This window comes from Xiphophorus maculatus, chromosome 24, assembly GCF_002775205.1.
Source record: "Xiphophorus maculatus strain JP 163 A chromosome 24, X_maculatus-5.0-male, whole genome shotgun sequence".
NCBI lineage: Eukaryota > Metazoa > Chordata > Actinopteri > Cyprinodontiformes > Poeciliidae > Xiphophorus > Xiphophorus maculatus.
The window spans coordinates 14712059-14733590 of NC_036466.1; the positions used below are offsets into that span (position 1 = coordinate 14712059).

The 21532-nt window shown below is 45.4% G+C and overlaps 2 protein-coding genes across 4 annotated transcripts; both read left to right on the plus strand.

Annotated features, from left to right (window-relative positions):
• Positions 1-543: 543 nt before the first annotated feature.
• On the plus strand, positions 544-9265 carry LOC102225514 (sterol 26-hydroxylase, mitochondrial-like). 3 transcript variants are annotated; one of them, XM_023329183.1, is made up of 9 exons: positions 544-856; positions 3194-3384; positions 3612-3811; positions 3900-4097; positions 4161-4336; positions 5678-5844; positions 7056-7137; positions 7262-7498; positions 8401-9265. In XM_023329183.1, exons 1-9 carry the CDS (start codon positions 599-601, stop codon positions 8515-8517), a joined length of 1626 nt encoding a protein of 541 aa, XP_023184951.1. In that variant the 5' UTR covers positions 544-598; the 3' UTR covers positions 8518-9265. The 3 variants fall into 3 exon arrangements, with proteins under 3 accessions (XP_023184951.1, XP_023184952.1, XP_023184953.1); XM_023329184.1 differs by having other exon boundaries at positions 4176-4336; positions 8401-9264; XM_023329185.1 differs by having other exon boundaries at positions 7262-7520; positions 8401-8518.
• A 1013-nt stretch (positions 9266-10278) lies between these two features.
• Positions 10279-21528, plus strand: LOC102218670 (transmembrane protein 198-B-like). The gene is made up of 5 exons (XM_023329419.1): positions 10279-10573; positions 18307-18507; positions 18636-19217; positions 19297-19493; positions 19571-21528. Exons 2-5 carry the CDS (start codon positions 18363-18365, stop codon positions 19721-19723), a joined length of 1077 nt encoding a protein of 358 aa, XP_023185187.1. The 5' UTR covers positions 10279-10573; positions 18307-18362; the 3' UTR covers positions 19724-21528.
• The last annotated feature ends 4 nt before the right edge of the window (positions 21529-21532 follow it).

Genomic DNA, 21532 nt, shown 5'->3' on the forward strand with positions numbered 1-21532 from the left:
CACAGGATCAGTGGAGAGAAATGATAAAAAATCATCAAATCATTTTGTAATCTTGTCTAATTTTTCTAAAGATTTTGTTTTTTATTTGATTAATTATTCTTATTTATGTGGTTTATGTGCTGATTTTAGCTGGTTAAAGTTTCTCACTGATAAATATGTTTATTTTAATATTTATATTTTTTATGGTTTTCAATGATGAAGTTTTAATGTTGGCAAATAAAAATCACTGCAGGATTTTATTCAGTCTGAACAGAAGATAGTTTCTTTCGTTCACTTTAATCCTGTTCTCTGATGACATAGATAGATAGATAGATAGATATATAGATAGATAGATAGATAGATAGATATTAACTTATGGTTAGCTGAGCAGATATAGAATATTAGAACAAAGTTTGTGATAAGTCAGTATTTATTTATTGATGGTGAATAAATCTTTGGTTCTCTTTAATGTTAGTTGATTATTGATCCAGTTTCAACAGCGCGACCTACAGAAGCCTCACTGTTTGTTATTCCGGTGTCCGCCTGCAGGGGGCGCCACACAAAGCTCCGTGTATTAAAGCGGAGCATCAGCCGATGCATCGGGCTAACAGGCAGCACCATGGACGGCTGCCGGGCGGCTGCAGCCGGGGCTCTCCGCCTCGCAGCGCTCTCCACCCGGACCCAGAGACCGCTGCGGCTCGGAGCCGGAACCAGAACCGGAACCTCGGTCTGGGCTCAGAGGAGCCTGAGCGAACCGGCGGCCGCAGAGCCGCGGAGGAGGCTGAAGAGCGCCGCGGAGCTTCCGGGACCCAGTTGGTTCACCACCTTGTACTGGCTGTTCATCAGGGGCTATGGAGCTAGAGGACACCTGCTGCAGGTAACACACACACACACTAACACACACACTGCTGCAGGTAACACACACACTGCTGCAGGTAACACACACACTGCTGCAGGTAACACACACACACACACTGCTGCAGGTAACACACACACTGCTGCAGGTAACACACACACACACTAACACACACACTGCTGCAGGTAACACACACACTGCTGCAGGTAACACACACACACACACACTGCTGCAGGTAACACACACACACACACTGCTGCAGGTAACACACACACACACACTAACACACACACTGCTGCAGGTAACACACACACACTAACACACACACTGCTGTAGGTAACACACACTAACACACACACTGCTGCAGGTAACACACACACTAACACACACACTGCTGCAGGTAACACACACACTGCTGCAGGTAACACACACACTAACACACACACTGCTGCAGGTAACACACACACTAACACACACACTGCTGCAGGTAACACACACACACACCAACACACACACTGCTGCAGGTAACACACACTAACACACACACTGCTGCAGGTAACACACACACACACACAGTTGCAGGTAACACACACTAACACACACACTGCTGCAGGTAACACACACACACACACACAGTTGCAGGTAACACACACACTGTTGCAGCTCTCTCTCTCTCTCTCTGAGTCTCTTCACCTTTCAGGTTTATTTCCTTTTATTTAGTTTCTGTTCTGAAATATTCTAAATCTTTTCTTTCTGTCTGCGTCCTTCAGCCAAATATAGATCTATAGATATAGATGTGATTATTCTCCTGCATTAATGCCAATAATATCTAAATAATATCTAAATGTTTGAAAGGAATTAGAAAATGTCTGACTAAAGAGATTTTCTTCATTTTACTTGTAAATTTCAATGTTTTGCTTTTTTAACTAAAATGTTCATTTTGTGCTTCAGCTAAGATGAAACATTCTTGACTGAAACTTTAAATATAAAATGATTTTATTTAGCTGCTGAAGCTGAAATATTTCTGCGATGATCCGTTTAACAGTCTGAGCTTTCAGAACCGCCGGGTCCATTTGGTCCATTTGGATCCGAAGTTTTAATTTATTCAAATATTCATTTAGATTCAACATAAATCATCAGATCATTGCTGCTGCTGGGTTTGTGGATCAACTGCAGGTCCAAATGTTCAGCATGTTGAGTGAAAACTGAGTTAATGTTAAACCCAACAGAACCAGCAGAACCGACACCAGAACCATGAGATGATGCTAACATCTCTGTTAGCTTTTCCTTTTCTCTCCATCGTTTCTTGTGTGTGAAATGGATGTAAATGATTAATTCTGTGGTTAAATGAACCAACCGCAGTTATTTCATATTTCTGGTTCCTGTTATTCTACCGTCGGTCCGGTTCGTTTGTTCAGCATCAGAACTTTTACTTTTATTGGCGATAAAAGTGAAAATGGCGGCATAATTAGCAACAAACGAGCCAAATTTCCAGCTGCCTGAAACTCAGAGTGCAGCTGAAACCGGCAGTTCGGTTCTGGTTCTGGTTCTGAGCCCAGAACTTTCTGAACTCGCCTACAAATTTCCTGTGTTGGTATGAAATCTGCTCATGACGTCACACCGAGTGTAAAATGTTTTAGAAATGTCTCTACGGTTTTCTGTCATGATGCTAGTGTTAGCATTTAGGCTAACATTAGCATCTCGGCTAATTGTAGCTTAATGTCCGAATCCTGAATGGATTCAGTTCATGTTGTCAACAAAATATTGATTCTCCACCTGCTATTGACGACACTGTAGCTTACTTTAGCTGTGATGCTAACCTTTAGCATCAGAACCGGCTGCCACACTTTCTTCAGAAATGTTCTATTTAATAATTAATGTTAATGTTCTGCTGGTTGAAACACAGGAAGTTCTGGCTGCAGCTTCTCTGCTGAGCAACCAGATGCTGGGCTACAGTGTGTGTGTTACTGTGTGTGTGTGTGTTTTGGTGTGTGTGTGTGTTACTGTGTGTGTGTGTTACAGTGTGTGTGTGTTACAGTGTGTGTTACAGTGTGTGTGTGTTACAGTGTGTGTGTTACAGTGTGTGTGTGTGTGTGTGTGTGTGTTACAGTGTGTGTGTTATTCTGTGTGTGTGATGGCATGTGTGTTGGTGTGTGTGTTACAGTGTGTGTGTGTGTTACAGTGTGTGTGTGTGTTATAGTGTGTGTGTTACAGTGTGTGTGTGTGTTATAGTGTGTGTGTGTTACAGTGTGTGTGTGTGTTATAGTGTGTGTGTGTTACAGTGTGTGTGTGTGTTATAGTGTGTGTGTGTTACAGTGTGTGTGTGTTCCACCATCCTGACTCCTCTGTTTCCCCCAGTGCCTCCAGAAGCGGCGGTACGGCCCCATATGGCGGTCCCGGTTCGGTCCGTTCCAGCTGGTGAACGTGGCGAGTCCGCGGCTCATCGCCCAGGTGATCCAGCAGGAGGGCCGGTACCCGGTCCGGGTCGAGCTGCCGCACTGGAAGGAGTACCGGGACCTGAGGGGGCAGGCGTACGGCCTGCATGTGGAGTGAGTCCAGAGTCCGTCTGCTGCAGGGGAATTCAGAACCGGATCAGAACCTGGTCCAGGCCCCTAAAAAAATAAGTCTGGTTATAATCTCTGAATTGTGACTTTAATCAGTTGTCATGACAACGTGCCCCTAAATAGAAATGTCTGGTTTCTCATGAAGCGTCTTCAGGCTCCTGATAAAATGTTTCAAGTCTGACCGGTGATCGGGTCTCCCTGTGGTTCTGCAGCTCTGGGCCGGAGTGGCACCGGATCCGCAGCGTCCTGAACCCCAAGATGCTGCGACCCAGAGAGGTGTCGGCCTTCGCCCCCGTGGTCCAGACCGTGGTGGACGACCTGCTGGCCCGGCTGGAGCTGCTGCGCCGCCGCAGCCCCGACGGCGCCACCGTGCCCGACCTGGCTGCCGAGCTCTACAAGTTTGGCTTTGAAGGTGGGCGGGGCTTCAGACTGGGGGCGGGGCTTCGTGTTGGCGGTTTGGCTGTGCTCTCTCCAGCAGCTGACGTTCTGCCGCCCTGCAGGTATTTCTGCCGTCCTGTTCGAGACGCGCCTCGGCTGCCTGCAGGAGGAAATCCCTGCCGACACGCTGCGCTTCATCGCCGCCGTCAACGACATGCTGACGCTGTCCGACCAGGTGGTGCTGCTGCCGCGCTGGAGCCGCGGGCTCCTCCCCTTCTGGGGACGCTTCGTCCAGGCCTGGGACGACCTCTACGGCGTAGGTAGGTCACCTGCTGGACTTCCTGAAACACTGAACTGGTCCCAGTAAACGGATCCAGTATCAGGTCTGTGCTCTGCAGCTCAGAAGCTGGTGGACAGGCGGATGGCGGAGCTGGCGGCGCAGCCTGGCGGCGGCGGCGGCGAGGGGATGTTCCTGACGTACCTGCTGTCGTCTGATAGGCTGAGCAGAGGCGAGGTTTACATCAGCGTGACGGAGCTGATGCTGGGCGGCGTGGACACGGTGAGCAGCGCCGCTCGCCGCCGTGAGGCCTGGTCCGCTGTCAGGGTGTGACGCCATGGCAACGACGGAAACACTGAACTCAGATTAGACCAGATTAAGCTCCAGATTTTAGTTTGTTTTGTGGTGAAAATGTTTTTTCTACGTCCTTCAGATAAAAATAGTGATGAATTATTTTAGCTAACTGTTAGCAAACATTCCTTTAGTTTTTGTTAGGAAAGTTTTACATCAACATTTAAATAATTTCACATTTAATGAATTTATTGACTCTTTGAACAAACAGAGGAGAAAAAACTAATTATGTTTTTTATTCAACATCTTTAGTCGACATTTATTGAGAGCAAACCAAACTAACTGATAACTGACCTGCTACATGCTAACGCTACACAAAGGTCAAAGGTCAAAGCTCTGCCTGTCGTTCAGGAAAATGTTTTCTTGTTTCTTCAAACTGTTTCTGTTTCCTCTGCTGCCGACAGGAAGTTCATAAAAGCTGATGTTAATGTCATAATGACCACTTCCTGTTTCTCCCCTGAAGCTGAAGATGTTTTAAAGTTAGTCGTCGTTTTTCGTCGTTTTCCTGAAGTTGGTTCTCAGATGAACCGGATCGATAACAGAGACCTGCCCCGACTCGCTCTCAACGATCCGCCTCGCCGTGTTGCTGCTCGGTTCTGGATTGGCTCTGGGTCGGGTCGGGTCGGGTCGGGCCGGTGGATGAGTCACAGCTGAAGCATTCAGATGGTAACTGAACAGGTTCAGACCTGAACAGAATCAGTTCCTCTGAGGCAGAGATGGAAGATCAGAATCACTTCAATATTTCCTGTTTGACCTTTGAACCTTCGTTGGTTCAGCTGCAGCTTTAGGAAACTTTTTGCTGCGTCGACGTTTTTCTGCTCTGAGGATCTGAGGAACCAGAACTGCTGCTGATTATGAATTATTATTATTAATAACTTTTTGTTTTTGTTCCTGCAGATCAACAGAACAAACTGAACCTGATCTGATTCTGTCACAATATTTATATTATGTATCAAATCTAAATCCAAATGATTCATTTATAAAACTCAGATCAATCGCTCCTGATTTAATCTTAATCTCTATAATCTCATAACTACAGAGGATCTAAATGAACCAAAATGTTTCCAAATATAAACACTAATTAAATACAGATGAGATATTTTCTGGATAAGAATAAAAATGTTTAGAACAAATGAAATATAAAAAAATGACAGTATTCCTGTGGATTTTTAATAATCAGCTAATCTGGGATTATCCTCCTAATCTGGGTTCTGAAGTGACCGGTTCTGATCAAATATTGAATCTCTGAACTCTGAACATTTCCTCCTCCAGACGTCCAACACTCTGTCCTGGGCTCTGTACCACCTGGCCCGGGACCGACCCGCCCAGAACCGGCTGCAGGCCGAGGTCGACGCCGTCTGCCCCGACCGCCAGCCGCCCGGCGCGCCGCACCTGGCCAGGATGCCCTACCTGAGGGCCGTCGTCAAGGAGACGCTGCGGTGAGACGCCCCGCCCACAACACCGCAGGAAGCAGGAAGTGGTGAAAATATCGTCAGAATATTCCAGAATATTCCAGAATATCATCAGAATATTCCAGAATATCATTAGAATATTCCAGAATATCATCAGAATATTCCAGAATATTCCAGAATATCATCAGAATATTCCAGAATATTCCAGAATATCGTCTCAAATCAAAGTTTTTTTCAAACTGTCATAAATCAGCTGAAATCGGAGACTAAATGTTTTTAAGACAAAAACCTCCTCAGACTTTTAGGTTTTTCCTTTTTGGACCCGTTTAGTTTCACAGAACCTCATCAGACCCAACTGGTCAAAACAGAACTGGTTCTGATCAGAAGGGCCTAGTCAAAGCCCACTGTAAATCCTCCATGTTCTGACTGTCAGGTTCCTGCGAGTTGAAATAAAAACAAAGAAACAGAAAAAGTCCAGATGGAGATGAACTTAAATTAAAGTCGGGATTAAAGATGAACCAGAATTTAAATCATTTTAAACTGATTAAAATAATTGAAATCATTTTAAACTGATTAAAATAATTTAAATCATTTTAAATTGATTAAAATAATTTAAATCATTTTAAACTGATTAAAATAATTTAAATCATTTTAAATTGATTAAAATAATTGAAATCATTTTAAACTGATTAAAATAATTGAAATCATTTTAAATTGATTAAAATAATTTAAATCATTTTAAACTGATTAAAATAATTTAAATCATTTTAAATTGATTAAAATAATTTAAATCATTTTAAACTGATTAAAATAATTGAAATCATTTTAAATTGATTAAAATAATTGAAATCATTTCTCTGACTTTATTCTAACCAGCCTGCAGGTTACAGTCACTGAAATAAAGTTTTAAACAGTTTTTCTCTCAAACATTCCTGCTGGGCGTGTCGTGGTGGCGACGCGGCCGTCGAGGGTTCGATTCCCGGACCCGGCGACATTTACCACATGTCTTCCTCCTTCCTGTCAGCCCACTTCCATATAAGGGACACTGGAGCCACAAAGGTTCATGGTGCGACAGCCATGATGCTGCCACCACCGTGTTCATCATGTTTCAGTCTGAGCTTCATGCAGCGTTTTACAACACGCAGAGAGACAGGAAGGTCCTGATCTGTGTGTGTGTGTGTGTGTGTGTGTGTGTGTGTGTGTGTGTGTGTGTGTGTGTGTGTGTGTGTGTGTTGCAGCCTGTATCCGGTGGTGCATGGAAATGGACGGCTGGTGTCAGAGAACGAGGTGGTGGTGGACGGGTTCTGGTTCCCTAAGAAGGTAGGAGGAGGAAGAGCTGCAGCAGCCGCCTGTCTGTCCCTCTGTCTGTCCTCACTGCCTGTCTGTCCCTCTGTCTGTCCCTCTGTCTGTCCTCACCGCCTGTCTGTCCCTCTGTCCCCTGCAGACTCAGTTCCATCTGTGTCACTACGCTGCGTCCCACGATGAGGTGGAGTTCACGGCGCCGGAGGAGTTCCTGCCGCAGCGCTGGCTGCAGCAGGAATCTCCCAGCAGCCACAGCGGCAGAGCCACGCCCGGTTTCTACCACCACCATCCTTACAGCTTCATCCCGTTTGGCGTCGGCGTGAGAGGCTGTGTGGGCAAGAGGCTGGCAGAGATGGAGATGCACCTGGCTCTGTCCAGGGTGAGGAGAGAGAGAGAGACCAGTGTGTTTGATCTATTTAATCAATCAATCAATCAATCAATCAAATTTTATTTGTATAGCACATTTCAGCAGCAGGCATTTCAAAGTGCTTTACATCATTACAAACACAGAAACACAAAGCAACATAGAATCAATAATCAAAACACGACATTCAGTCAAGTTCCATCAATAAATTTGTAATTGATTACATTTCAAATACAATCCTAACCAGGTGGGTTTTTAGTCTAGATTTAAAGGAAGTCAGTGTTTCAGCTGTTTTACAGTTTTCTGGAAGTTTGTTCCAGATTTGTGGTGCATAGATGCTGAAAGCTGCTTCTCCTCGTTTGGTTCTGGTTCTGGGGATGCAGAGCAGAACCAGAACCAGAACCTGAGAGGTCTGGAAGGTTGATACAACAACAGCAGATCTTTAATGTATTGTGGTGCTAAGCCGTTCAGTGATTTATAAACTAACAACAGGATTTTAAAGTCTATTCTTTGAGCTACAGGGAGCCAGTGGAGGGACTTTAAAACTGCTGTTATGTGCTCTATCTTCCTGGTTTTAGTCAGAACGCCATGTGTCGGGTTTCCTGTGTGTGTTTCCTGACTCTGTGTGTTTCCTGTGTGTGTGTGTTTCCTGACTCTGTGTTTCCTGTGTGTGTGTGTTTTCTGTGTGTGTGTGTTTCCTGACTCTGTGTGTTTCCTGTGTGTGTGTGTTTCCTGACTCTGTGTTTCCTGTGTGTGTGTGTTTTCTGTGTGTGTGTGTTTCCTGTGTGTGTGTGTTTCCTGTGTGTGTGTGTTTTCTGTGTGTGTGTGTTTCCTGTGTGTGTGTGTTTCCTGTGTGTGTGTGTTTTCTGTGTGTGTGTGTTTCCTGTGTGTGTGTGTTTCCTGTGTGTGTCCTCCAGGTGATGCAGCACTACGACGTTCATCCTGAAGTGGACTCTCCTCTCGTTGAGCCTAAAACCAGAACTCTCCTGATCCCATCCAGACCCATCAACCTGCGCTTCCTCCCCCGAGCCTGAAGGTGGCAGCACTCGCTCTCCTGCTTTCTGAAACCGTTTACAGCTTCTTCATGTTCTGCAGTCAGTCTCATCAGGAAGTAGAAAATCACTCCACAGATTCATCATGTTGATGTTCAGGAAGATAAAAACATAAAATTAGTTTTTGGATCAGTTTATAATATTTTAGCAGGGCCTGTTAGTTGTTATAGCGCCCCCTGAAGGCCAAATATCACCACGTTCACCTGCTGGAGATAATTACAGCACACATTTAATAATAAAGTAACAGATTTTAAATGAAATTATACAAACTAATAAATGACAGGAATGCAAAGATTTATGACTCAGCAGCATTTCTCATCAGTTTGTTTTTTTCTGCTAATATTGTTTTTATTTAGTTTTTATTAATGTTGGTTTAGTTTTTATTTAGTTTTTATTGTTGGTTTAGTTTTTTAGTCTAAAGAGACTAAAATCAGAGGCGATCAGAGCTAAATGCTAACATCTGGTTAGCATGTAGCTAGGTGCTAACATCTGGTTAGCATGTAGCTTGCTAAGGCCTGACTGTGTTCTCCCTGTGCCTTCATGGATTATTTTATTAATTATTATAACAGCATGAAGAGGATTTTATTCTACAATCTGAGAATTTTGTATTTGTGATTTATTACTTAGAAAAAAACCTATTTTGAAATGAACAGAAACATTTTATAAATCATTTAAATTCTGCATGTTGATCCTGTTTGATACTTTTATTCATGTTTCTCTTTCTGATCTATAAAGTTGAATAAACTATTTAATGAAATGTTTTGTTTTGTTGTGTGAAAGTTTAAAGCTGCAGCCAAACACTCAGACTGGAACCAGTACAAACATCCAGGACATCCACTGGTCACACAGCAAGTCTGGTGTTTGATTCGTCTCATCAGCTTTTCCAAACCAGTTCTGGACCAGTTTGGACCTGTAGTCCAGCTTTAACCAGCCTTAAACCACTTTAAAACAGTTTTCCAGTCCTAATGGGACAGTAAACCAGTGACAGCTGCTCTATAAACCAGTCACCACCTGCTGGTCCAGTTGCAGCTCCCTGTCTGCACTGGGAGACGTCCAGCAGCGATCATCATCTTGACTTTGTGTTTTATTTTTAGTTTGATGCAGATAATTCAAAATTATGCAGAAACGTTTCTGTTCCAGACTGACTGACGCTCCGCATCATGATGCTGCCACCACCGTGTTTCCCTGTGATTTTCTTTAGTTTTTTTCCAGGGCTGATAATCTGGTTTCCTGTTTGGATTATTAAAGATGTGATGTTGCAGAAGAGCCGGAGTTTCCCCAGAACTGAGGAAACCTTGTCAGATCCTGTGATCCTGACGGGAGAAACGTCCAGATTTCTGGCTGCATTTTAGAGATTTAGTTCATTTCTACAAATTTATTTACAGCTTTTATTTAACGGGTTTCTATGATGGACTATTAGAGTCATTGCAGATAGAAGAAAAGAATCCATTTCTGCTGAAAAACTCATGTTCAGATTCAGATTAATCTTTTACATTTTCGAGAAAATACAAGGAAATTTCGGAGTTTCAAAAGTCGAAATAAATAAATCATAAAATTTGTAAAATAATCTCAGAAATGGCCATTTTTTGGAGAATTATTTAGCTCTAAATTGTCAGGTTCAGTGTAAAACTGCCTCCTTCATCGTGTCTCTCCAGTGGTTCCGGTGTTTCTGCTGGTTTCATTAGACCAGTTAGCATCAAGCTAGCGGTGCTGCTACAGCTGCATTTATTAGCTCCGCCAGCAGGGGTCGCCTCACAGGCCTGCTGCCTCCTCCTCTTCCTCCTGACGCACCGCCTTCATCATCCGGACCGGACCGCAGCCTGGATGCTCCAGCAGTCCGTGTAGCTGAGAACCGGGTCTCCGTCCTCCCAGCCCGGTCCCGGTCCCGGTTCTGATGGATGGTTAGCCCACCGCCCTGCCTGCTGCTGCGGACCCGGGGAGCCATGGAGTCGGTCGGTGCGGGGGGCTCCGCGGGGCTCCGCGGGGCCCCGGGGCCGCAGTGAAGGCGGAGGAACCGCGACCCGCCGCGGGGAACATGGTGAGTGCTTCCACGGTCCGGTTCTGACCCGGTTCTGACTCGGTAAAACAAGCGGATTAATGCATGTTGTGTTTATGGGTGTAAGCGGTCCCACGGTCCGTGAAGGGGTCGTGAAAAAATCGGACAGAAATGCCACACTTCCGGTTCTAATTCACTAAAACCCGATCATTTGTGTGACGTCACGTTGACATGTTTCCAGAAAGTCAACAGACAGAAGCGCTGATGCATTTTCCTGCCTTTGGACCGGAACGTGAACGCATCACGTGATTCCTCATCTTAAAGCATTGGGTCAAAACGTTAGGCTACAGCAGGGGTCAAAGGTCACAGCAGGTTGTTACAGCAATCAGAGTAAATGAATAAATCTCTGAAACTTTACAGTTGGAGAAATCATGAATGAATAATGGAGCGCTGCGGTTCTGGTTCTGGTTCTGATTGGATCACCCTGCGGTTCTGGTTCACTTCATCCAACTGGATCAGTTTGATCCTCAGCAGCTGATTGGTCGCATCAGACAGGAAGTGACATCACTCACCAGCTCCTCTGCCTCTTTATGTAACCTGCTGAGGAGGCGTGAGAACGCCTCGCCGAGTCACGGCGGCGGTGGGCGATCAGCGTGACTCACCTGCCTCCACACCAGGTCAAAGGTCATCTGCCTCTGACAGAGCTGGACTGTTTCAGGTCTGTGGAGCTCCAGGTGTTCAGGGGATGGTTCTGATCTTTTATTTTGAAAATATACCGGTGACCTCACTGACGCCATGTTGGTGTTTCTGCTGCCTGGTGATGCCAAGGTCATCAAGGTCACATGAAGGTCACATGAAGGTCGTGTCTCTTCACCCTGAGCTCCCAGTGGACAGTCTGTCTCAGTCTGTCTCTGTGGTGGGACGTCTGCTGCCGGCGGCGTCTCTGTCACGTTTTCCCATCAGCCCCGGCGGCTCATATTGATGATCCAGCCGGCCCGGCTGCTGACCCGACCCGCGGCGCCGTTCAGGAAATAAAAATAAAAATAATTTATTTGCATCTTTTAATGTAATCTAACATACTAATATAAAAAGACTTTAATAAAATATCTGCAGACTGATGACCAATCAATAAATCACTGATCAATCGATCAGTAAACAGGCAGTAATCTACAGTAATAATTGGTATAGTTCAGATAATCCTAATCTGAGTTTGTAATCCTGAACTTGTTTCTAATTTATCTTCAGATTAAATCAGGATTAGACAACATGAACGCTCTTAAAGGGCCGGCAGCACCAGAATCAATAAAACCTGTTAATAAAATATTAAAATCATCCTGTCTGCATTAAAATGAAATAATATTGAACATCTGATAATCATATTTTCCAGAAGTTTCTTTGTTTGTTTGTTTTGGTGACTTTTTTCTTTTTCCAGTTAAAATCTCTGATTTTTCGGAGCTAATTCTGAAATATTTGTAATATTTGTTATTATTTCTGGCAGTAAATGTGACTTTTTGTTCCTCGTCGTATCAATCACAAAGAATAACTGATAATAACTGATAATAATGGATATTAGCTGATGGTAATGGGCTCGTTGCTCCTCAGCTTCCGCGTTCGGGGAAAAGCGGCTCAATCGTTTCCGATCTATTGAAAAAGGCTCTTCACCCTGGGCGTCTGCAGGGCTTGTCCAAGGTAACAATTCATGATGAACATCGATCTGAAGCCCCGACAATAAGCTGGAGAAAGGTTTTAAGATGTTCGCCTCGTTATTCACAGATATGAAGGTGAGTTTTACTTTCTTTAAACTTTGTGGCTAACATTAGCTTTAGCTTATGCTAGACATTTGTCTTGTAAAAATGTTCTATTCAAGTATCTAAACATTTTTCATCATTCATTAACGGACAATGTTTTTACCTTGTGTTCAAGTATATTACGTGGTTTATTGTCGTTAGTGTCAGAGACCAAGTAACGGGGATTTTACGGTTCAGGCTTTTTGCTTCTGCAGCCTGAGGAACAACAAGCCCATAGCTTAACAGTAGAGCAGCTCTGGTGTCGGAGTTCTAGTTCAGCTGACTGTTCAGGTTCAGAGTTGGTGCTTTTAGAAAAATATGTCCGTGTTCCTTAAGGTCTCCGTGTTACTTCGCTTTATTAGTTTTGCATGTTCTTGTGAAGCAGGACGGTGTTTCCAGCGGTTTGTACAGGTGGATCAGTAGCTCGGCTGTCTGGCTCTGGTCTGCTCTCTGGTTCCCATAAACTCTTTCAGGCTGAATACAGAAGTGAGTCCATGGAAATAACACAGGAGGCTCCTTTACCTTCTGCTTTAGGCTGAACAAGTTGATCCAGAGTGAAGTGAAGGCTGTAAACTTTGCTGTGCTGCGTTAGCTTTAACTGGTAGCGACAATATTTACAAGCCACCGTCTTCTTAATTCAGGACCGCTTGGAAATCCATGAAAACTTAAAAGCCCATTATATTAGGAAGACAGCAATGTTCATAGTATTGTTTTATTTGCGTCTGAAATAAGACTTTGTCTTTTCTATCTGTCATGGTAACTCAAAGCGGAAAAAAGAGAGTCGCATTTGCGCATGCGGTTGTGACGTCAGCGCGGCAGGTGCAAAGAGCCCATTGGACATCAGGTCAGGCTGAGGCAGCAGAGGAATAAGACATAAATAAAACACACTGCCACCTGCTGGTGGGAGTTGGCATCACTTTCAGCGTTTTTCCCCATTTTTCAGGAAATATTTTCATAAATCTCCTAGCTTTTACAGCACTGAGGCTTTTACAGTTACTTTGTAATAATAAATGACAAATGTATTATTCTTAAATAAATGTCATAAATTGATGCATCAGCCTTAAAGACACGGCGCCATTTTGATTTAACTTGAGTTTCCATGAACACAAAATCACAACAAACCGTAGGAACCGACTCGTGTAATTCGGGCCACTTGAAGAGCTACGGCGGGCCGGACCTGGTCCCGGATCTGGTCCTGGACCTGGTCCCGGATCTGGTCCCGGACCTGGTCCCGGACCTGGTCCCGGATCTGGTTTAGTTTTACTTTTGTTTCATTAAATGATTCACAAACCGACTTTCTGTAAAGTTTGTCTTTCTGCTCAGCTGAGGATCAGGATGATGTCAGAGGGCAGCAGGTCTGTGGACGCTACGCAGTCAGCGCTCACACACACACACACACACACACACACAGGAACACCCACACACACACAGGAACACTGATACACACACACACACACACACACAGGAACACCCACACACACACACTCACTCACACAGGAACACCGACTCACACACACACACACTGACTCACACACACACACACACAGGAACACCGACTCACACACACACACACTGACTCACACACACACACACACAGGAACACTGACTCACTCACACACACACACACACACACACACTGCGTTCAGGCTGTCGGTGAAATCTGCTCTCTGATGCATCAAGAGTTGCTGCTCAGCTTGAAGCGTTTCATGTTGCTGGAAGCAGCAACCAGGACTTGCTGGTTGCTGGTTGCCATTGCTGGTTGCCGTTGCTCTGATCTCCTGCTTCGTTTCTAAATCTGTCTCTAACTTTTCCTTCCAGAAGGTTTTAGATGTTTTGTCTCATTCTGCTGCTGGTTCAGTCCAATCATTTTCTCCATCCTGACGGAGAATCAGCTGAGTGTTGGTGAAGCTTGTCTTACTGGTTTGTTCTTACTGGGATCACTGGTGTGGAGTCACAGAGTCACAGAGTCCTGCTGACCAGAACCGGCTCTGTTTCTGTTCTGATCAGTTGATCAGTCATTAATGTGAGATGAATTATTCTGGATTATATCTGAGGCCTGGAGTCCTGTCAGAGGTCAAAGGTCAACCTGGGGCAGCCGTTTCCTGGCTGCTTTCCGCTCCGGTTTTATTTCTGAATCTGATTTTTATTCTGTAACTCAAATTATATAAAGATTAAATTATTTTACATTATTTCTGTAAAAGCAGGAATAAAGTTTATGTTAAATATATTTGATTTTTATTATTTCTACAGCTGTAAAATAAATCAGATCAATAAACAGATGAACATAGCAGCATGTGCAGATTATAATCTGAATTATTAGTCCAGCTGTTAGCAGGATTACACATCCTGATCAAAATGACATTTTAACCCAGATATTATATTAGAGACAGAAGCAGATTATAAATCTTTCCTTGTTTCTGAAAACCTGGAAAAATGTTCAATAATTTATGAACATGGAGATTAGAAATGATCTTTCCAATAAATTCAGCCTCATAAATGTTTCAAAATCTTAAAACTTGAATAAATTATTTGGTTGATTATTTTCTTCAGTCTGGTTCATCTTTCCGATCAGACGTTTCCTTGGTTACGACCAGAACGGATCCAGAGGTCAGAGTTCAGATCAGCTGGATGGAAACGACTTCCTGTTTGCTGCTGATGGGAGCAGGAAGTTGATTTAGTTTCAGTACCAGATTAATGAAGCGTTTCCTCTGCAGACAGTGAATACATGAACCAGCTGCTGATCCAGAACCAGAACCAGAACCAGAACCAGAACCAGTCAGATTCAGCTAGACACCCAGGATCCTCTGGGATCCTCTGGGATCCATCCAGGAAGCTGTTCATCAAATTCTGCTTCGTTTCTATCAGAAGCTGAAATATTAACTCTGCTGGTTTTTAAACTGTTAGCATTTATGATGCTAACAGTTTAAATGCTAAGTAGCCAGACTAGCTAGCAGCTAATCTTTGAGTGTAAGCATTGAACATCAGATGAACATCAGATGAACATGTTGTGACTGATTTTGATGGATTTTATTCCAACAGCTTCACATGGGTTCTATGCGGCGGCCATCTTGGATTTCAGGGTTTTGTTGCTAAAACTTTTCATGTCAAAAGATTCCAGTTGATTTATTTGAACTTGGAAAAAGATATTTATAACTGAACACAAACAGAACATTGTCGTCATGATCCTGATGAACGTTGCCATGGTTACTGACACGCTGCTCCTGATTGGCTGGGATTCAGGCGACCAGAATAAACATCAGCTAAATATGAATCACACTAACAGAAAGTAGAGAATCTGTCAATAAGAAATTATCCATATGATTGAAAAAGTACAAATATTAGTGAATTTTAGTTTTATTTCTGTTTTTTGTGGATATTTTTCTATTTTTCTCTTTTTAAAATGTAAACAAACATATTTACATTAGAAAAAAGAAAATAAAAAATGTTTTATATAGAAGTAAAAACTAATCAATAATTACATCTAAAGTCCTAATTTCAATAAATATTGATAATAATTTGAGAACTATAAATAATTTTGTGGCGTCCTCACAGCCAGCAGGAGCCACACAAACACTCGCCCTGATTGGCTCACGCTGTTGCTATGGGAGCAGCAGCCGCGCCTCCGATTGGTCCGGCTGCAGACTCAGGTCGGTCATCAGTCAGCATCTCTGTGTTGTCATGACAACAGACAGGAAGCAGGAGGCGGGGCCTGGTGGTGTTATTGTTGCAGCAGCAGAAGAAAAAAAACTCCTGTTTTTACAATCTGTCTGCCAACACACAGCCAGCACACACACACACACACACACCCACACACACACACACCCACGCACACACACACACACACACACACAGTGGGTCAGTCGGCTGCGACCTGCTAATCTCTGATGGCAGGATGATTATTAAAATGACGTTTGAATAGAATAAAAGGCTCTGAGCATTTAGCTGGCGCTCTGGAGCGGTGTGTGTGTGTGTGTGTGTGTGGGTGTGTGTGTGTGTGTGTGTGTGTGTGTGTGTGTGTGTGTGTGTGTGTGTGTGTGACTGCAGTTATTTCACTGCTGCTTGTGTCTGTTTTCATGGATTCAGATTGAGCCTCTGCAGGTTTTCCAGCAGAAAGTGAAACAGAGGAATTTCTCTGATTGGTTGCCATGTTGGTGTTGGGTTGATTGGTTGCCATGTTGGTGTTGGGTTGATTGGTTGCCATGTTGGTGTTGAGTTGATTGGTTGCCATGTTGGTGTTGGGTTGATTGGTTGCCATGTTGGTGTTGAGTTGATTGGTTGCCATGTTGGTGTTGAGTTGATTGGTTGCCATGTTGGTGTTGAGTTGATTGGTTGCCATGTTGGTGATGAGTTGATTGGTTGCCATGTTGGTGTTGAGTTCATTGGTTGCCATGTTGGTGATGAGTTGATTGGTTGCCATGTTGGTGTTGAGTTCATTGGTTGCCATGTTGGTGATGAGTTGATTGGTTGCCATGTTGGTGATGAGTTGATTGGTTGCCATGTTGGTGTTGAGTTGATTGGTTGCCATGTTGGTGTTGGGTTGATTGGTTGCCATGTTGGTGTTGGGTTGATTGGTGTGTTGAGTTGATTGGTTGCCATGTTGGTGTTGGGTTGATTGGTTGCCATGTTGGTGTTGGGTTGATTGGTTGCCATGTTGGTGTTGAGTTGATTGGTTGCCATGTTGGTGTTGGGTTGATTGGTTGCCATGTTGGTGTTGGGTTGATTGGTTGCCATGTTGGTGTTGAGTCGATTGGTTGCCATGTTGGTGTTGAGTCGATTGGTTGCCATGTTGGTGTTGAGTCGATTGGTTGCCATGTTGGTGATGAGTTCATTGGTTGCCATGTTGGTGATGAGTTGATTGGTTGCCATGTTGGTGTTGGGTTGATTGGTTGCCATGTTGGTGTTGAGTTGATTGGTTGCCATGTTGGTGTTGAGTTGATTGGTTGCCATGTTGGTGTTGGGTTGATTGGTTGCCATGTTGGTGTTGAGTTGATTGGTTGCCATGTTGGTGTTGAGTTGATTGGTTGCCATGTTAGTGTTGGGTTGATTGGTTGCCATGTTGGTGTTGAGTTGATTGGTTGCCATGTTGGTGTTGGGTTGATTGGTTGCCATGTTGGTGTTGAGTTGATTGGTTGCCATGTTGGTGTTGGGTTGATTGGTTGCCATGTTGGTGTTGGGTTGATTGGTTGCCATGTTGGTGTTGAGTCGATTGGTTGCCATGTTGGTGTTGGGTTGATTGGTTGCCATGTTGGTGTTGGGTTGATTGGTTGCCATGTTGGTGTTGGGTTGATTGGTTGCCATGTTGGTGTTGGGTTGTTGGTGCCCAGTAAACATGCAGGTCAGTTGGGATCCACTCTGTTATTATGGGATGTAATCTGTTATGTTTTGGACCAATTAAAGGTCCAAAAGTTTCCTTTAATTAAACCAAAGTAAACAATATTTCTGATCATTATCTCCATAATTCATTCAAATATTTAAGTAGAACAATAAACAATGACATAGATACATGGACTGCCTGAACTGTGACTGGTTACCATGGTGACGCTTTAAAGGGATACAGCAGCTGGAATTGGATCAAATGTTGCAGTTTTGGTTCCTGTAGAACCGGGTCAACCGGACTGAAGGAGGAATCAGCTTTAGAACTGAATGATGATCTGACAGAGATTTTCATCTGTCACTTCCTGAGGTGGGCCGGGATCTCTCTGGATCCCTCTAGATCTCTCTGGATCTCTCTAGTTTTCTCTGGATCTCTCTAGTTTTCTCTGGATCTCTCTAGTTTTCTCTAGATCTCTCTGGATCTCTCTAGTTTTCTCTAGATCTCTCTGGATCTCTCTAGTTTTCTCTGGATCTCTCTGGATCTCTCTGGATCTCTCTAGTTTTCTCTGGATCTCTCTAGATCTCTCTGGATCTTCCCAGACGGTGTCTTCTGAGTTTGGTTTCTGGTTAGTGGTTTAATGTGACTCCTTTGATTTCCCTCGTCTGTCTCTGCAGGTGAAACCGTTCACCTGAGCGCCGCACTCTCGCCTCCTGACCTCCTCCTCATTGCCATGGCGACCACGCTGGAGACGCCGCCGCTGGAGCCGCGCCCCGGCCGGCCGGACGCCTGCCTGGACCCCGGGGGCCGCTACTCGGCGGTCCCCTCGGTGGTCTGCTCCATGTGCTGCCTCTTTGGCATCATCTACTGCTTCTTCGGTGAGTTCTGATGGATCCGACCGGATCCTGATGGAACCCTAACCCGACTGGTTCCTGCCGGTTGGTTAGGGTTCCTGAGGTCCGACCTCCATCGTGGTTCTGACCCCGCCCCTGCTGCGCTCCTCCAGGCTACCGCTGCTTCAAGGCGGTGATGTTCCTGACGGGCCTGATGTTCGGCTCCGTGGTCATCTTCCTGCTGTGCTACAAGGAGCGCGTCCTGGACACCCAGCTGAGCGTGGAGGCCTCGGTGGGCATCGGGCTGGGCATCGGCACGCTGTGCGGCCTGGTCACCATGCTGGTGCGCAGCGTGGGGCTGTTCATGGTGGGGCTGCTGCTGGGGCTGCTGGTGGGCGTGGCCACCCTGGTGGGCATGGCGGAGCTGTCCCAGGCCCCGTCGCGCTCCGTCTGGGTGCCGCTGGGCGTCCTGCTGGGCCTGGGCATGCTGTTCGCCGTGCTGACGCTGCAGTGGCAGCGCCTCTTCACCACGCTGTCCACCGCCGTGTTCGGCGCCGCCGTCATCACCGTGGCCCTGGACTACTTCCTGGAGCTGTTTGCGCTGCTGGTGTACGTCTACGAGCGGATCAAGGTGGAGCCGGGGAAGCCGGTGTGTTGGATGACCTGGCTGGTGCTGGGGGTGTGGCCGTCCCTCACCCTGCTGGGGGTCATAGTTCAGTGGAAGGTGACCGCCGAGGGATACTCTCACACTAAAGGTGAGGAACCGATCTCCCAACCTGAGCCAGGCTGCAGGTCGTCACCCTGATGTTGGTAAACTTCCTGTCTGTTCCTCAGTGATCATCAGCCGCCAGCAGCGAAGGATGCAGGTGATGCGGATTCGTCAGCGAGACGACCGCTACCGCAACAAGAAGAAGAAGAAGCAGCAACATGGCTCCTCCCACCATCACCAGGCCAAGCAGCTCAACGCCGAGCCCGCCTACCGCCGCAAGCCCAACCCCATCCGTCGCTACGACACCGACGTCCTGTCGCCGGTAGCCAGCGTCGCACGCCGTCTGCGTCCCAGCGGACGAAGTGTCTCCGTGTCTCAACTGTCTCTGTTGTCTTCCAGAGTTACATCCAGAGTTTCCGGGACCGGCAGGTCCAGGCGCAGCCCTTCCCCGGCCGGCTGGTAGGAGGCGCTCACGCTGTGGTGGAGATGGGCTACGACTGCGGCTCCGCCACCCCCCTCACCGGGGCCGCGGGGCCGCCTCTACGGGCCTGACCTCTGACCCCAGACCTTCACAGGCCTGATCAGGAGGAACTGACTACAGCCACTACACTCACCACCGGATTGACAGGCCACCTCCTGGTGTTGACCTCTGACCCTGCAGGCAGAATCTACCCACCTTTAAACTCTTTACAAAGTCTTGACACATGAGCTAGGCTAGCTGTGGCTAATGAGCTAAGCTAGCCGCTGGCTTTGTGACGCTAATCGCATGCAGACACTAAACACACACACACCACAGCTCCAACCCTGAAGGAACCCAATGACCCGGTTCTGAGCTTTCTGCCTCCATCTTCAGTCAAACATCGACTCCAGTGGTTCCACTGTGAACCCAGCTCAGGTTCTAACACCAGATCGGTCAAAGATCCGGGTCACCATCCAGCTCCGGGTCAACGACCAACTCTTGTTGATCATCCAACCAGCTCCTCAAGGAAGGAGCAGCTCAGCACCAACTTCACCTCTTTTCTTTCTGTGCCATCTTGACCTCAACGACCTTCGGAACCAGAAGAGACGTTTCCTCTCCCTTCGTCTCCCTTGGTGCTGGTCAGAACTCTGCTGCTGCCACGTCAAACTGTCAGGTCAGCCAACCCAACCGCTCAGTTGGACACTTCCCTTCGGTAGCCATGGCAACACCAAGCCGGGTTGTGTTGAGAGCTCTGTTTACACTGGCACCTCAAAACACCTGGAAACTGGTTTCAAAGGCGTTTGGTCTGGAACCAGAGCTCCTCGAACTGCTCCAAACACGGTTAGCTTCTTATTTCATCTTTCAAACACCAAACTCACCTCAGCACCCATTCAGACGTCAAGTGGAACCGTCTTAGCAGAAGCTAACGTCTTAGCAGAAGCTAACGTCTTAGCAGGAGCTAACGTCTTAGCAGAAGCTAACGTCTTAGCAGAAGCTAACGTCTTAGCAGGAGCTAACGTCTTAGCAGAAGCTAACGTCTTAGCAGGAGCTAACGTCTTAGCAGAAGCTAACGTCTGCAGCCTTCCTCGTCTTGGCTCTCAGTGTTTCAGCTTCTGAATTGGATTTTTTAAAATATATTTTAGAAAAAAAATCTGTGAACACTGAACCGCTAACGGGCTCCACTGCAGCATCTAGCATGGCAGCCATTTTGAATTTTGAAGCTAAAATTGCCAGGTTGAGTTGAAGTTGATTTATGTAAGCAAAACTTTAACACAGATGCCAAAACTTTATTTCATTGAAAACTTACCAGCCAAGTAAATTGAAACTTTGGAAGCTAAGTGTGCTAAATGTTTTCAAAGTTAGCAAAATTCTAAAGCGCTACATTAAACATTAGTTTTCTCTCTTTAGCCCATTAGCGTAGATATATCCACATCTAGCTTCTGCTAATAAGAAGCTAACATAAAGCTAGCGTTAGCCTCTTTGGGTTCTGATCCAGACTGCGGTGCCGGTGTGAACGGATGAATCGGACCAGCAGCCATCTGATTTCTCCATCGTGTTTTTCTTTATTTAGGGTGATGTAACATCTGTCTGGTAAAATGTGAAACTTTAACGTGTTTTTAGAGGAGAATGTGTACAGGAAGTGATGCGTTTACTGGGAGGAAGGAGCTGAACTGCATGAGACCAACTGGTTAGTTTCCTGCTGCCGTCAGGAAACCTGTACAGAAACACTCTGCACTTATTTAACGTCCAATGAAGACCTGCTGTATGGATGGATTTATTTATTGATTTATTTATTTTGCTCAGCAGAGGTTAAAGTGATCATGTTTTGAAAGACTCTGATCATAATTAAAGCATGTTCCTGCTCTGTTAAAACAATAAAAACATTACAATCATTTTATCAG

Coding starts and splice junctions, on each gene's coding strand:
- LOC102225514 (XM_023329183.1), top strand. CDS start 599: ATGGACGGCTGCCGGGCGGCTGCAGCCGGGGCTCTCCGCCTCGCAGCG. Junction 857..3,193: donor CTAGAGGACACCTGCTGCAG/GTAACACACACA, acceptor TGTTTCCCCCAG/TGCCTCCAGAAGCGGCGGTA. Junction 4,098..4,160: donor GGACGACCTCTACGGCGTAG/GTAGGTCACCTG, acceptor ATCCAGTATCAG/GTCTGTGCTCTGCAGCTCAG.
- LOC102218670 (XM_023329419.1), top strand. CDS start 18,363: ATGGCGACCACGCTGGAGACGCCGCCGCTGGAGCCGCGCCCCGGCCGG. Junction 18,508..18,635: donor CATCATCTACTGCTTCTTCG/GTGAGTTCTGAT, acceptor GCGCTCCTCCAG/GCTACCGCTGCTTCAAGGCG. Junction 19,218..19,296: donor GGGATACTCTCACACTAAAG/GTGAGGAACCGA, acceptor TCTGTTCCTCAG/TGATCATCAGCCGCCAGCAG.